The sequence below is a fragment of the Bos indicus genome, chromosome 11 (genome assembly GCF_029378745.1).
Source record: "Bos indicus isolate NIAB-ARS_2022 breed Sahiwal x Tharparkar chromosome 11, NIAB-ARS_B.indTharparkar_mat_pri_1.0, whole genome shotgun sequence".
Taxonomy (NCBI): domain Eukaryota; kingdom Metazoa; phylum Chordata; class Mammalia; order Artiodactyla; family Bovidae; genus Bos; species Bos indicus.
The window spans coordinates 19,667,216-19,683,733 of NC_091770.1; the positions used below are offsets into that span (position 1 = coordinate 19,667,216).

The 16,518-nt window shown below is 36.2% G+C and overlaps 1 protein-coding gene across 4 annotated transcripts in view; it reads right to left on the reverse strand.

Moving 5' to 3' along the window:
* PRKD3 (protein kinase D3) overlaps positions 1 to 16,518 on the reverse strand; it is an 86,982-nt gene that overhangs the window by 64,287 nt on the left and 6,177 nt on the right. For 2 of the 4 annotated variants that reach the window (XM_019969996.2, XM_019969997.2), the window contains one exon: positions 14,361 to 15,314. The exons of 1 other annotated variant lie outside the window; for it this stretch is intronic. In XM_019969996.2, coding sequence (XP_019825555.2) covers positions 14,361 to 14,648 — 288 coding nt within the window. In that variant the 5' untranslated portion in view covers positions 14,649 to 15,314. The remainder of the gene's footprint in view (positions 1 to 14,360; positions 15,315 to 16,518) is intronic. One more of the 4 variants, XM_070798505.1, reaches the window with a different exon arrangement.

The following is a 16,518-nucleotide window of genomic DNA, read 5'->3' on the forward strand; positions in this document are numbered from 1 at the left end:
ACAATCAATATGATGAAAGTTAAAATACAGGTTGTACAGGATACCAGCATCTAACCCCAGCAGAGGAGGTCAGAAAAAGACTTCCTGGAGGTGTAAGCAGAGGATATGGCAGGAGAAGGGTGTTCCAAGGAAAAGAACAGCAGACACAAAGCCCTAGTAATAAGACAGAAGATGGCAGATTGGAGCTTAGGAAGTAATCTGGACTAGTGACTTGCCTTTGGAAACCATAAGCATTTTCTCTAAGTATTCTTGCAGTAATACCTTACATAAATAATCACATATTTCTGTTAGTGGCTCACTGCCAGCAACCAGAAATGTTTGTTGAGTTAGTTGCAGGAAGGTGAAGAGAACAGAAATTACCACGAATTCTTGAATAATTAGGTCTAGTGCATATAAAATTTAGAACACTACTAGGAAGCAGAAGCACAGAGCTTTATTCATTTGACTGTGAAAAAAAAAAAAACTCCATATGTGCACAAATAAGACAGGTTTCTGTTCTTCACTGACTACTAAAGGACGTTAAAGGCATCCTGCTGTATTCATGCTACAAGCTATCAAAGTAGTCCTGGGGCATTGTACCAGCAGCTGAAGTTTAGTTCCACAGGTGAAGGACTACAGTTGGTGATAATAAAAGTAAACAGTAGGGCTGAAAACACTGTCACAACTCCCCAATGAGATGACAGTTCTCCCTCTGAGTCATGTACCATTTTATGCCTTTATTTCAGGACTTAGCGTCATCTATCCTACCAAACAGTAATTTGACATTCACTCACCTTCTCTTTTTCTAGAGCATAAATCACTAGGGGCAGGGAATTTATCCTTTATCTTGATAAGCTCCACAGTAGCGGGCACTGTGATTGAACAGTTTAAGTGTACCACAAATGTCTACTCAACTGCATGGAGTAGTAACAGATAACGGCACTGAGAAAAGGGATAACTGGATTATACTATCTAGCTGTCTGTAATCGGACAAGCAGAAGAAATGAAATCACCAGCATTTTTTTAATATAAGATTTTGAACTGCCATATTAACCTATAATCAGATGTAGACCTTACTGAATTTTTTTTTAATTGGAAGATAATTGTTTTCCAATGTTGTATTGGTTTCTGCCCTACCGAATCTTTGAATTACCAGATGTCTTAAAAATATATTATTTATTACCGGTATGTAGAAAACAATGATATCAAGCTCATACAACAAATTATACAATTTTAAATACTTAGAAAAAATATCTTCAGATTATTACCTATCTGGCCATTTATGCTTGTCAATTTCCATTAAAGTGGAGGTTCCTGATTTGGGCTGCTCACGAGAACCACAAACAGAGCCACAGATGGAGTTCTTATGCAAACTCTGAACCCCCAGGAAGCATGACTTCACTGGTCTAGGAAAGGGTCTGTTAGGCTCCCTGGTTATTCTCAAGTGTAGTTAAGGTTGAAAACCACTGTTACAAACTAAGTCACATTTAAGTTGCACAGAAGTACCCAACCATATACATGGAGCTTGTAAATACTTTTAAAATGTTGACATTAAAAAAAAAAAAAAAAAAAAAGCTGCTCATTAGGAAATGTTCATGAAGGGTAATTAGAAAATTTTCCAGTGTACCTGCTTAAAAGTATTGGATAAGATTTTGTAGGAAAAAGACACAAACACTGAAGTAAAGTCTGCACTGGTCAAAGTACATGTAACCAATTGAAAAACTTATCAAAAATGACTGAATCATGGAAAACTGTGACAAGGAGCTTGGTTTACACTCCAATCTACTTTCACAGTAGGCTGGGATTGAAAACAGTTTTAATAATGCTCTAGCTCAGGTGTAGTCACAGCACAACCTGGAGACAATTCAAATATAGCTTTCTTACTGCACTAAATGGGTTTCCCAGGGGCTCAGTAGTGAAGACTCCGCCTTTCAACACAGGAGATGCAGGTTCAATCCCTGGGTCAGGAAGAAGGAAATGGCAACCCACACCTGGATTCTTGCGTGGAGAATTCCATGGACAGACGGAGCCTGGCAGGCTACAGTCCATGGGGTCAGAGAGAGTCAGACATGACTTAGCAACTAAACAACAACAACTGCACTACACGTTTCAAATCAAAGTCTGGATTAGATAGAAAGAAGACGAGGAAAGCAAACAAGAATTCTGAAAGTGTGGTAGAAATAATACAGGAAAAGACTAAGAAGGTTCAATGAATACAAAATTCTCAAAAGTTGAGGAAATTATATTCTCAAGACCAAGCTTAAATTCCAGCAACAAAACAAAAAGAAAACCACAATAAGGCACATGATATTCAAACCACTGAAAACCAAGAAGAGAAAAATCTAAATGAAGACTGAGAAAAAGACATGTTGCATACAATTCAGATCCAACATTAAGTAATAAAGAGTACTGCAAGTGTTAAACTGCAAGCGTTAAGTAGGTGAGTGGATAAATATAAAAGATCATTTTTCTCGGTTCTAACTTTCTAAAAACCTAATTTACTGTTAAAAGCAAGAATAATAACAACTTACTGAGAGATCTGTAACAAAGGTCAATCCTCATTATTTACAGATTCTGCTTCTGTGGATGTGCCTACTTGCTAAAATTTACTTGAAACCTCAAAATCAATACGCTCTGTGCTTTATCAGTCACTTGCAGACATGCAGAAAAGGTGGAAAATCTGTCACTCTGCATATTTCCAATTGAAACTGAACAAGGTGATGCTTTTGCCTTCTTGTTTCAGCTTTCATAGTGTAAAATGCATGTCCTTTTCATGGTCTATTTAGTGCCATGTGTTTTGGACTTGGGGGCTTTTTGATGGCGACTTCTCTGCTTAAAATGGCTGATGTGCTGTCTGCTGTTCCTAAATGCAAGAAGGCTATAATGTGCCTTATGGAGAAAATGTGTGCTAGATAAGCTCCATTCATGCGTGAGTGACAGGGCTTCTGTACATGAGGTCAATATTAATGAATCAACAATATATACATTAAATAAGGTATTTTTAAGCAGAAACATATACAAAACAAGGTCATGTATTTCCTGGTTGACAAAACTGTATCCTGAATGCTCACAGGGACGTAGCCCTGTGTTTTCCCTGAAGCAATGGTGCAGTATGCACTAATACAATGTTTGAGATCATGTTATAAATACCACAAGTAATGAGACTCAACTGTATGCAGTAATCAAGTATGTGACAACAGCAGCACAAATGACGACAGAAAAAAGAAATATACTATTCCAAGGACGCACTGCATCACAGTAGTGATTTACGTCACAGTAGTGCACAGCACAGCACCACGCATTTAAACAGGAGGATGCTGTTTAAAGGCAGTTTATGGTAAGATTATGATAAAGCGACAGTTGGCAAATATTTTCTATAAAAGGCCAGAGAGTAATTATTTTAGGTTTGGTGGCCCATACAGTCTCTGTTACAGCTACTTAAGTCCACTGTTGTTCATGAAAGCAGCCATGGGCAAGATACAAATGAACAAGCATGCCATGTTCCCATAAACTTTATTCGTAAAAGAAGATAATGGGGCAGACTTGGCCCAAAGATGTAGTTTGTTGACCGTTGCACTCGAGCAACTGCTAAAAGGAATTTTAGGAGTATAATAAAACAACAGTTAAAAACAAATGGAATTACATAACATACTCAATTTAAAAGAAGGCAGGAAAAAGAGAAAATGATTCAAGACCTAAAGAGAAAAAACAATATATTTAAATTCATTTATACTAAAACTTGTGTTAAACACAAAGTCTAAGCACTTGAAAAGCAGAAATTGACAGAGTAAATTTAAAAAGCATGACCCAACCACATGCACTCTACAAAAAGCCCACATTACACATGAAGGTACAAGAGAGGTTATAAGCAAAAACATGTGAAAAGGTACCACAATGCAAAAACTAAACAAAAAAAAGGCAGGAATGGTTATATTCTACCAAAGTTGACTTCAGAATAGGATATATAACCAGATATAAAGAAGAAAAGTTATACTAAAAAAGGGATCAACGTATCAAAGGATGTAAAAATCTCAAATGTGCTTGCAAATTACAGAGCTTCAAAAAACATGAAGTAAAAATTGATTAAAACTGAAAGGGAAAAAAACTGAAAGGAGAAACAAACAAAACTAAAATTATAGCTGGGAGATTTTAATACTACTTTCTTAGTACATTACAGAATAAAAAGAAATCCATAAAGATATAGAAAACACGATCAACCACTTGACCTGTTATTTATAGAAAACTCCACTATACAAAAGCAAATACATGTTTTGTAAACTGCAAATATAACACACAGAATATACTGAAGGACACAGTCCTACACCATAAAACAAATCTCAATAAATATACAGGTTGAAATCATACAAAGTATACTCTTGAGCCAAAACTGAAATAAAAGCTAGAAATCAATACAATAGAAAAATATCTGAAAAACCTCCAAATTCTTCCAAATTAAACAATCAATGGACCAAAGAAGATATCATAAGAGAAATCAGGCAGTTAACTGAATAAAATAAAAATATACCAAAGTCTGTGATACGCAGCTACAGTAGTGGTTGGAGGGAAACTTATACCACCAGATTTATAGCACTTATATTAAAGGGAAAAAGACTAAGCTTCTACCTTAAAAAAACTGAAAAAATAAAGCAAGTTAAACCCCAAAGGAGGTAGAAAAAAGGGGGGAGAAAGACAACAATAGAGAAAAATAATTAAAACCAAGAACTACTTCACTGAAAACAAAGTTGATAAAAACCTGTAGCCAGAAAGAACAAGGACTGAGGAGGGGAATAAACACAGAAATTATAAATATTAGGAATGAAAATGACACCATTACCAGAAATCCTACAGATTTTAAAGGATAATGAGAGAACATAATGGATTTGATAACTTGCATGAAATGAAAATTTTCCTCTAAAGACACAAATTACCAAGGTTCACTCAGAAAGAAGTAGACACTTGAAAAGCTCTATGTGCACTGAAGAATAGAAATTGAGTTTAAAACCTCCTCATAAAGAATATTTCAGGCCCAGGTGGCTTCACTGGTGAGCTCTATCAAACACTTCAGAAAGTAATATCAATTTTAGACAAATTTCTTCAGAATACAGAAGAGGGAGGGAAATAATTCCAAAATCATTTTGTGAGACCAATAATACCCTGTTAACAAAACCACACAAAGATAATAGAAGAAAAAAACGACAGGTAAATCTTAAGAAAATATAGGTAAACTGAATCAAACAAAGTATAAAAAGGAAAATATATGGTGACCAAGAGAGTTTGTTCCACAAATGCAAGGTTGGTTCAACATTTCCAAGTAAGTCAATGTAACTCATCATATCAACAGAGAAAAATACATAGACGGAGAAAAAGTACTTGATAAAATTCACAATCATTTGAGATAAAAGTTTTAGCCAACTAGGAACAGGAACTTCCTCAACCTGATGAAAAACATCTAAAAAACTTTATTTCACACCTAATGATAAAAGACTGAATGCTTTACTTTTAATATTGGGAACAAGGCACAAACGTCCTCTCATCACTTCTATTCCATATTGTACTACAGGTTTAGCCTCCAGTACAAAACAAGAAATGAAATATTGGAAGATGAGACATAAAACTGCATTTGCAAAAGACAAGATCATCTATGTAGAGAACCCTAAAGAAACTTAAAAGTTACTAGAACTAGTTTAGCAAGACTGCAGGATAGTGTGATGTACAAAAAAAATTATATTTCTAAATGCTAAAATGAAAAATCAGAAATTAGAAAATTTAAAAACCTCATTTAAAACTGCATCAGAAACATGAAACACAGGTAATAAATAATGTACACAATTCTGGTGGGCTTTTTGATATAAACCACAAAGCTGATTTTAACATTTATATGAAAATGCAAAGGATGTTAATCGGGCTAAACAGTTTTGAAAAAAAGGACAAAGTTGGAGGACTTTACACACCTGACATCATATCGTCATAAAACCAGAGAATTCAAGACAATGTGGAATTCGTTTAAGGATATCCCTCGGGGGGAAGATCCCCTGGGGAAGGAAATGGCAACTCACTCCAGTATTCTTGCCAGGAGAATCCCACGGACAGTGGAGCCTAGCGGCTACAGTCCATGGGATCACGAGAGTTGGGCATACTGAAGCAGCTTAGGACAGACGCAGTTTAAGGATACACACACATGTTGACAAAACAAAACAGTATGACTGTGTCCTTACAAAAGGGAAAAATTTGTAGACACAGTCAGATACTTGTAAATAGAAAACGAAGTGAAGACACAGAGAGAACATGACACACAAGCCTTGGCTTCGCTGGTGGCTCAGCTGGTAAAGAGCCTGCACGCATGTGGGAGACCTGGGTTCCATCCCTGGGATGGGAAGATCCCCTGGAGAAGGGAAAGGCACCCACTCCAGTATTTTGGCCTAGAGAATTCTCCAGTCCATTGCAAAGAGTCAGCCACGATTGATCATCTTTCACTTTCACCAGAAGCTGGGAGAGAGGCATGGAACAGATTCTTGCTCAGTCTTTAGAAGGAACCAACTCTACTGATCCTCCGATTACATGTCTAGCCTCAAGAACTGTCAGAAAATAAACTTCTGTTGTTTAAATTATGTAGCGGTGGTACTTTCATATAGCAGCTCCACGAAACTAATAGATCACCGATAAAAAGAGCTAAAATTAGGGCTTCCTTGGTGGCTCAGTGGTAAAAAGTCTACCTGCCAATGCAGGAGACATGGGATCAATCCCCGATCCGGGAAGATCCCACATGCCACACAGCAACTAAGTCTGTGCGCCAAAACTGCTGAGCATGTGCCCTAGAGCCCACGTGCCACAACTACATGTGCCTAGAGCCCGTGCTCCGCAACAAGAGAAGCCACCTCAGCAAGAAGCTCACGCACTGCAGCTAGACAGTAGCCTCCGCTCACTGCAACTGGAGAAAAACACCCACACAGCAACAGAGACCCAGCACAGCCAAAAAATACATGTAAAAAAAGACCTAAAATTATGAAACTTCTAAAAGGAAAACATAGGACAAAATCTTATTTTCATTTAGGCAAATATGTTTTTCATATGAAACAAAAGCACCATCCATAAAGGAAAAAATTTATTGTACTTCATTAAAATTAGAAACTTTGGCTCTCCAAATAACATTGTTAAGAGTGACAAATAAGAGTATGGTATAATTAAAAGTATTTAACTTATATCAGATAAAATAGAATTAAAGCCAAAAACTAAAGTGGTCAATTCAACAAGAAGATATACATTTGTAAATATGCACCCAAACAGAGATACCTCAATATATAAGCAAACATTTTAAAAAACTGAAGGGAGAAATAGACAGCAATACACTAATAACAGGGGGCTTCAGTATCTCACTGTTGGACTTCCCTGGTGGTCCAGTGGTTAAGAACCTGCCTGCCCATGCAGGGAACATGGCTTCAACCCCTGGTCTGGGAAGATTCCACATGCCATGGGGCCAATAAGCCAGAGCACCACAACTACTGACGCCTGCATGCCTGGAGTCCCTGCTCTGCAACAAGAGACCTCACCACAACGAGAAGCCCTCACACCACAGCAGAGAGTACCCCCACTTGCTGCAACTAGAGAAAGCCCACATACAGCAATCAAGACCCAACTCGGCCATAAATAAATTAAAAAAAAAAAACCCACTGTCAATAATGGATAGATAATCCAGATGGAAAATCAGTAAGGAATACCGAATTTAGGCTACAAATACACTTAATGAAAATTTACAGAACATTTCATGCAAAAGCAGCAGAATGTATATTCTTTTCAAGCACACAGAGAACACTCCCCAGGGTGGATCAGATGTTACAGCACAAAACAAATCTTAATAAATTTAAGAACAGTGAATCATATCAAGCCATCTTTTCTGACCACAACAGTGTGAAACTACAAATCAATCAGAAGGGAAAACACTGGAAAATTCACAAATACGTGAAGATTAAACAACATACAACTGAATAGCCAACAAGTCAAAGTGAAATCAACAGAGAAACAAAAAAATATCGAGACAAATAATGGAAACACAATATACTCAAATTTATGGGATGCAGCAAAAGCAGTTCCAAGAGGGAAGTTCATAGCAATAAACACCTACGCTGAGAAAAGAAAGATCTCAAATAAAGAACCTAACTTTATATCTCAAGCAACTATAAAAAGAAGTAGTAGTAGTAGAAGGAGGGAAATAAAGATCATAGCGGAAATAAATGAAATAGAAACTAGAAAGACAACAGAAAACAAATCAATAAAGCTAAGAGCTGGGTTTTTAAATAGATAAAATAGAGAAGCCGTTATACAGACTTAACAAGAAAAAAGAAAAGTTTCAAATACAATTACAAATGAAAAAGAAGAAATTACAACTGATACCACATAAATACAAACGATAAGAGGCTACGATGAACAATTACACACCAACAAACTGGACATTTAGAAGTGGATAGATTCCTAGAGATGTGCAACCTACCAATCTTGAATCATAAAGGAGTAGAAAATCTGAACAGATCACTTGATAGTAAGGAGGTTACATCAGTAATCAAAAACCTCTCAACAAACAAAAGATAAGAACCAGAGGGCTTTAATGGTGAATTCTACCAAATGTTTAAATAAGAATAACAATCCTTCTCAAATTCTTCTGAAAAACAGAAGTGGGGGGAATACTTTCAAATTCATTTTATGAAACCACCATCATTATCCTGATAATAAAGCCAGATAAGGACACTACAAGAAAATTACAGCCTAGTATCCCTGATGAACACAAACACAAATACCCTCAACAAGATATCAGCAAACTGAGTTCATTAAAAGCATCATACTCTCTTGGTGAGGGTGAAATAGGAGAGCAAAAATGGCTAGCTTAAAACTCAATATTCAAAGAACTAAGATTATGGCATCCAGTCCCATCACTTCATGGCAAATAGACGGGGGGAAAAAAATGGAAACAGTGACAGACTTTATTTTCTTGGGCTCCAAAATCACTGCAGACTGTGACTGTAGCCATGAAATTAAAAGACGCTTGCTCCTTGGAAGAAAAGCTATGACCAACCTAGACAGCATATTACAAAGCAGAGACATCACTTTGTCAATAAAGGTTTGTATAGTCAAAGCTATGGTTTTTCCAGTAGTCATGTATGGATGTGAGAGTTGGACCATAAAGAAGGCTGAGCACTAAAGAATCGATGCTTTTGAACTATGGTGCTGGAGAAGACTCTTGAGAGTCCCCTGGACAGCAAGGAGATCAAACCAGTCAATCCTAAAGGAAATTAACCCTGAACATTCATTCAAAGCACTGATGCTGAAGCTTCAATACTTTGGCCACCTGATGCAAACAGCTGACTCATTAAGACCTTGATGCTGTGAAAGACTGAAGGCAGGCGAAGCAGGTGACAGAGGATGAGATGGTTGGATGGCATCGCTGATTCAATGGACACGAGTTTGAACAAACTCCAGGGGACAGTGAAAGACAGGGAAGCCTGGCGTGCTACAGTCCATGAGGCTGCAAAGAGTCAGGCATGACTCAGCAACTGAACAACAAGAACAAATAATCAAGTGGCATTTATTCCAGGGATGAAAGGATTTTTTCAACACACCACATTAACAAAATGCAGCATCCATTCACGATAACACCTCTTAACAAAGTGACTGTAGAAGGGATGTACCTCAACATAATAAAGACCATATATTATCAGCCCACAGCTAACATCATATTCAATGTTGAAAGGGTGAAAACTTTTAAGATCAGGAACAAGACAGGACGTCCACTCTTACTACTTTTATTCACCATAGTATTTACTGGAAGTCCTAGTCAGAGCAGTTACACAACAGAAAAAAGGCATACAAATCAGAAAGGAAGAAGCAAACTGTACATGTGCAGATGAAATGACACTATATACACAAAATCATAAAGGCTCCACCAAAAAACCTGTTGGGATTAACTGAAAACTTCAGTAAAGTTGCAGGATACAAAGTCAATATACAAAAATCAATTACATTTCTATTAATATACACTAATAACAAATCATTGGAAAGAGAACAATTTTATGTGCCATGCATCAAAATGTAACTGCAGAAGACATAAATAAACTGAAAGATCTCTATGTTCATGAGCTAGAAGAATTAATATTGTTAAGATGTTCATACTACCCAAAATGATCTACAGATTCAATGTAATTCCTATCAAAATTCCAATGGTATTTTTCACGAAAAAAAATCTTAAAATCTGTATAGAATCACAAAAGATTCTAAATAGCCAAAGCAATCTTAAGAAGAACAAAGGTGGAGGTATCATGCCTCTGATTTCAAACTATACTTCAAAGTCACAATACTGGCATAAAAATGGACATGTTAAGTGAATGAAAAAGAACAGAGCCCCGACATAAACCCATCATGTATGGTCAATTAATTTATAACAAAGGAGCCAGGAATAAACAAAGGAAAAGGGCAGTCTCTTTGATAAATGGTGCTGGGAAAACTGAACAACCACATGCAGAAGAATCAAACTTAAGTCCAGTCCTACACTATACAAAAAATCAACTGAAAATGGAATGCAGACTTGAACACAAGACCTGAAACCATAAAACTCCTAGAAGAAAACATAGGAGGGTAAACTCCTTCACACTGATCCTAGCAATGATTTTTTGCTTTTGACATGAGCAGCAAAAGCAAAAATAAACAACTGTGATTAAATCAAACTAAAAGCTTCTCTATAGCAAAGGAAACCATTAAAAAATGAACTGGAGAAAATATTTGCAAATCTTATATCTGATAAAGGATTAATATCCAAATCATATAAAGAACTCATAACACACTATCAAAAGAAAACAACAACTAGCCCTACCTATCAATTAAGAGTAAAAAATGGGCAGAGGAACTTAATATCCATTTTTCCAAAAAAGATATACAAATGGCCAACAAGTAAATGAAGAAGTGTTCCATCAATAACCAACAGGGAAATGCAAATCAAAACCACAGTGAGGTTGTCATCTCCCACCTGTTAGAACTGCTATTGTCAAAAGGGTAACAACACATACTGACAAGGATGTGGAGAAATGGGAACCCTGGTGCACTGTCGGTGGGAATGTAAATTGGTACAGGCACTATCCAACAATACAGAGGCTCCTCAACAAATTAAAAATAGAATTACCATGAGATCCAACAATTCCACTTCTAGTATAAAGTCAAAGGATATGAGATTACTATCTTGAATGAAATCTGCACCTTCATGTCAGTGCATCATTATTTACAATAGCCAAGACATGGAAACAACCTCTATCTCCACTGATAGATGAATGGATACAGAAAATGTGATGTGTATATACAAAGAGAGACAATGATATATTATTCAGCCATAAAAGGAAGGAAATCCTACTATTTGCAATAATATGGATGGATCTTGAAGGCATTATGATAAGTGAGATAAGTCAAACAGAGAAAGACAAATACCATATGATTTCACTTACATCTGGAATCCACAAAAACCAGAGCTGGTGATTATTAGAGCCAAGGGGTCAAAGGTGGGGAAATGGATACAGTGGTCAAAGGGTACCAATTTCTTATTATAACATAAGTAAGTTCTGGCAATATAACGTACAACATGGTGACTGCAGTTAACAATATTTTCTATCTGAAAGCTGTTAAGAGAATGGATCTTACAAGTTCTCATCACAAGAAAAAAAAAACTATGTGTTTTTTCCTGGTTCACAGCACCAGAAATTGCTGTGGGGATTAAGTAGAAAGTGTGCATGAAGCTCTTGATGTAGAGCAGGCACAAAATAAATGTTGTCAATTATAGTCTTCCTCTTTTCCGCTCCCGTATCATTGCTTACCCTGATTCTTTTGCCTTGGTATATACTCCTTCCCTCCCATATTGCTGAAAGGTTATTAATTCTTCAAGTATCAGATGAAATGCTACATTTCATATGAAGCCTTTCACATCTTTTTATCAACCTGAGAAGAGCACTTTTTATCTTAGCTTCACGTTTTACTTTTCATATTTTACTGTGGTAAATGTTTCCCTTACCAAACTATAAGCTTTTGGAGGGAAGGGACAAAATATGGTTAATCTACTCCCTAAAATTTACCAGTCCTCTATCTTTAGAAGGTTTAATACATAAATTTACTAAGCACAGAAATAAGAAAAACAAGTATGCCCATCAGAGTTTGGGGCGTTAACCTGGAGTTGTGCATGTGCAGGTAGTGAAGTAAGTCATTAGCAAGCAAGAATCCAAGACAAGAGAGAAGATGAAAAGAAGAGAACTTCTGACGTGGTTTTTCCATCTCTCAGATAAGTTAGGGATCCATGAAACCTCTCTATAGAACCCCAGAAACTGAGCTGTCTCCCTTAAGATTTCTTTTCAGTTGGGACTTGAGTACGTTGTTCCTTGATACTCCATTCTCCGTCTCTAGAGTAAAGACCTAAATTTAGATTAAATGATTCAGAATTTCACAGTTGAAATTACATATTAGATAACACTCCAACTCAATCATTTGACAGATATGGAAATGTAATCCACAGAAGTTAAACTATGCAAAGTTATACAGTTAATAAACAACAGATCTGGGGAATTCCCTGGTGGTTTATGGGTCAGAACTCTGTGTTCTCAATGCTGAGGTCCTGGGTTCAATCCCTGGTTGAGGATCTAACATCCGGTAATCGTGTGGGGTAGCCAAAACAAACATACAAACAAACCCACTAAAGCTGACCCATTTACAAGCTCAGTACTCTTTTTCACTATACTTAAACAGTTAGAATTCTAGCATATGTCAAAATGAGTGTATAATATGACCATGAGACATATATGCTATATATTTTTGCCAAATACATCCCCATATTACCACAATACTGATTCAAATTCAGTCCACCATGGTATTCATTTTATGCTGGCTATCTCTGAAATTAATAATTCTATTTTATATTTGCATGAAGTTTACCCTGAGTTATCTTTTATTGAGCTGTATCTTGTCTATTTCTTTGGTGTCACTAGAATTTTTCATGGATTATAATTTCCCAAGCACTTGCCCAATCTGACCCAATTCTCATATCTATATTAATGAAGGAGCAACATTAACCCTATATAATCCTGTAGATAATCAGTATGCCTCTGTAGAAATAAAACAACTAAGTAAAGTTTCCAAAGGTCAAAAACTCAGTAATAAAAACTCTACCAAAACATTAGTTATGATTTCTAGAGGGCTCAAAAAAAGAGAAATAATAAAAGTTACAAACTATATTTAAGTCAAAAACCTTAAAGTTAAAACCCAGCAAAAATATTTATTAAAATCTCTGTTAACAGTTGATGAAAGGGAAACTAAAAGCAAAGACACTTAAAGACATATAGATGGTCTACAGATCTACACAAAGATATCTAACCTTACTTTAGGCCACATTTAAATAGATGTCACTGTTAACACAGAGGAGATATGGGTCATTTTTACAAACCACATAACATTTTTTGACTGTTAATTACTTCTACATTAGAAGATAAGGACAAACCACATGAAGCATAAGGAACTGAAACAAAAACAGTAAGAGGAGGAGCATGAACCCAAATATATTAATCTTACTGATAGAATTTTTAAAACATGAAGTATACTAATTTGTTTGAAACATAGGCTTGGTCCATTAAAAAGAAAGTCATACCAATTCATACTACTTATATGCAGAGTTTTATGATAAAATGTAGAACATACCAGCTCATCCATCAAATCAAGAATACTAAAGAAATTCAGCTAAGAGTCCTTAAAAAATGGCAGGGTATGGGGCAGAGGATGAGGGGATGAAAGAAAATAAAATCACCCTCAATTTTTAAATGTTCATGTATTTTGATATCTATTAAAAACTCGTTTACCTAATTTTTAAGAGACAGACAGAGTGTGGTCCTCCGGCAGTTTAAGTGAAATCAGGATCAAAAGGGAATGAAGAGGGTGTACAAAAGGGCGGCACACAGGGCCCCTGGGAAGAAGAGGTGTGGACCTGGACTCCGCTGCCTGGATGGCTGGGCCCCATCCTCTCGGTAAGTACCCTTGATGCCTTTTTTGTGCCTCCTATTAATACCTGCTGACTTTTCTCTGAAAACAAGTGAGATTGCTAAGTCCTCTTGGCTTTACACTGCTTCTCCTGCTCTTAAAGAGACAAACTGAATTAGTATTTTAAAGCTTGGATATAGTCTCCAGCTATTAGACTCTGACATTTCAGACTATAAGCTTTTAGTCTATTAGGACTCTCTCCCAAACGGTCAGAATTAGGATATAAACACCTGATTCATCCATATGAGTTCACTCATTGTTGCATGCATAATTTATAGAAAAGCAGCAGAAACAATATTAATTAGAAAAACTGTTGACATAAATAGCATGCACAGTACCTTTTGATAAACAATGGAGCAGACAAGGTCCTTGACAGCAGATAAAGATAGTTCCTGGGCTTCGATGGTAATGCTCTCCCGTGTAAGGCCAATCTGCAGCAGAAATGAGACTGTATGCACTGAGCCTCTGGAGTTCGTGAGCGACGGTGCACTGAAGCTTCCATTAGAGAGTCTCGAAGAGAGTCCTGTTTTAGGACTTGAACACGGAGAAGGAGCTGGAAGCACAGCAGGAAGAGTGGCAGGTATTACAGACTTCTGAGCTGATGGAGGAGAATTGTTTGCAGACATCTGCCTTTCTTTAATCTTTTAAAACAGTTGTCAATTCTTTTTCAATGGTTATGAAGAGGCCTTAAAATCACAGCGGTAAAAAAATGACTGTAGTTTTGGATTTAGTTGAAAGCTTCTTTATTTCCTCTTTTAAGCCACTCATGCTGATGATGGCAAGTTCTACAACTGTGAGTTGACTATACCAAAGGTCCCACTTCCCTTAATATCAGTCCCATCAAAAAAGTCTTGTTGTTAGGACCACAACCAGGGTTTTGGGAAGGATTTAACATCACTGAATTATCCTCATCAGAAAAGAGTTGGCATTGTTTATCTACTAAACATCTTCACCTATTTTCTTTTAAGTCTACTCTTGTTTCTCTCTTTTAATTTCAGAAAATACATAATGAATAAGAGTTGTTTTTCTGTCAAATAAAATCCTCCTAGTTTAAAAATTAAAAAGTGTTTAGGATTAATCTATTCAGTTCGTATCCTTTGGTTCATTGATCTAATGGGACACTTTCTCAAATGTCCACACCTTATATCACCTTCTCACATGTCCTCATTTTCATTTTGAAGGAGTAAATTTTTCCAAGATTAAGCACAAAGCTTTTTAAAATAGAACAGGTATGTTCCACTTGATAAACGCGTCCATTGAGAAAGGTTGATGCTTTCTGAAATGTAGGTAGCCTGGAAGAAATTTTTTAAAAACTTTTAGTATTTTATACTCACTTAACGTTATTTTTAAATGGCAAGAATCTTTATGCTTTCTTTAAATAAGTTTTGGTTGTATGTTTATAATTCACCAATAAATTTTAATGGGCAGCCATTTTATTGGGGCCTAGTTATCACAGCCCATAATTTCAGGGACAGTCTGCTGCTCAAAAAACAAAACAGAAACAAAACAGACTCCTGACATTCCTCACTAACACTTGAAACTTAAGGAAGGTCAAAACACTTTATTCCACAAACAACTGAGTTATGAGAAAAACAGAAGGGACAAAAAGAAAAGTAAAACCGATATTGTCATAGAAATAACATAAGTACCACTCGGTTGTACAAAAGATATATAATACTGCCCTAATGTAAATAAGAGTATTCTTCTTTGTATTAAAAGTTTAAATCTAGACAGAAAACTAAAAAAGCATATACTAAACAGTTATACGGCACACAAATAAGTGTAAAAGACATAATTAAGACAGGAAGATCGGAAAAAGTGATCTTGTCACAAAAAAATTTCTAAAAGTAAAAAGGACACTAAGCACGGTTATATTTATCACAGTTTTTCATAAAGACAGTTCAAAAACTAAAAGCATGACCTCATGGCTAAGTGAAATGGCTCAAAAAGAGATGGATATTTCCATTTAGGTTCCATCACATACCTGTAAACAATCCTAATAACAACAAAGAGTGAAGCACTCCGAGCAGCTGTAGAATGGCTCTCTGGACAGTGGTTAATAGGACTAAATAAATTAGGATGAACATAACATAAGATCAAAAACATACAGATATAGTATTAGGAATGAGAAAGTTCAGGAAAACTAAGTCTTAAGAAAAAAGTGCCTAAAGATAACAAAAGCTTTTAGAACTACATTCAGATAAACAATTTGTAACTCATCTTACATTGTACAGCACTTAACATCTTATAAACGTTTATACACTTTATCTCATGGTATCTCTTTCGAACTTGACAACGCAAATACTACTTTATTATTTTTGCAGATGAGACAACTGAAGAACTAGCAGATAAAGTAACCTGCCCAGCATCACATGGTTATTAAGAGGTGGAGTAGGAATTAGGACCTACTAGGTAGGCAAGTTTCATACTTTCCGACCCAGTGGTATCTCCACAATAACATACTATTTCTCAAAGAGAACAAGGAACTGAGAGAAT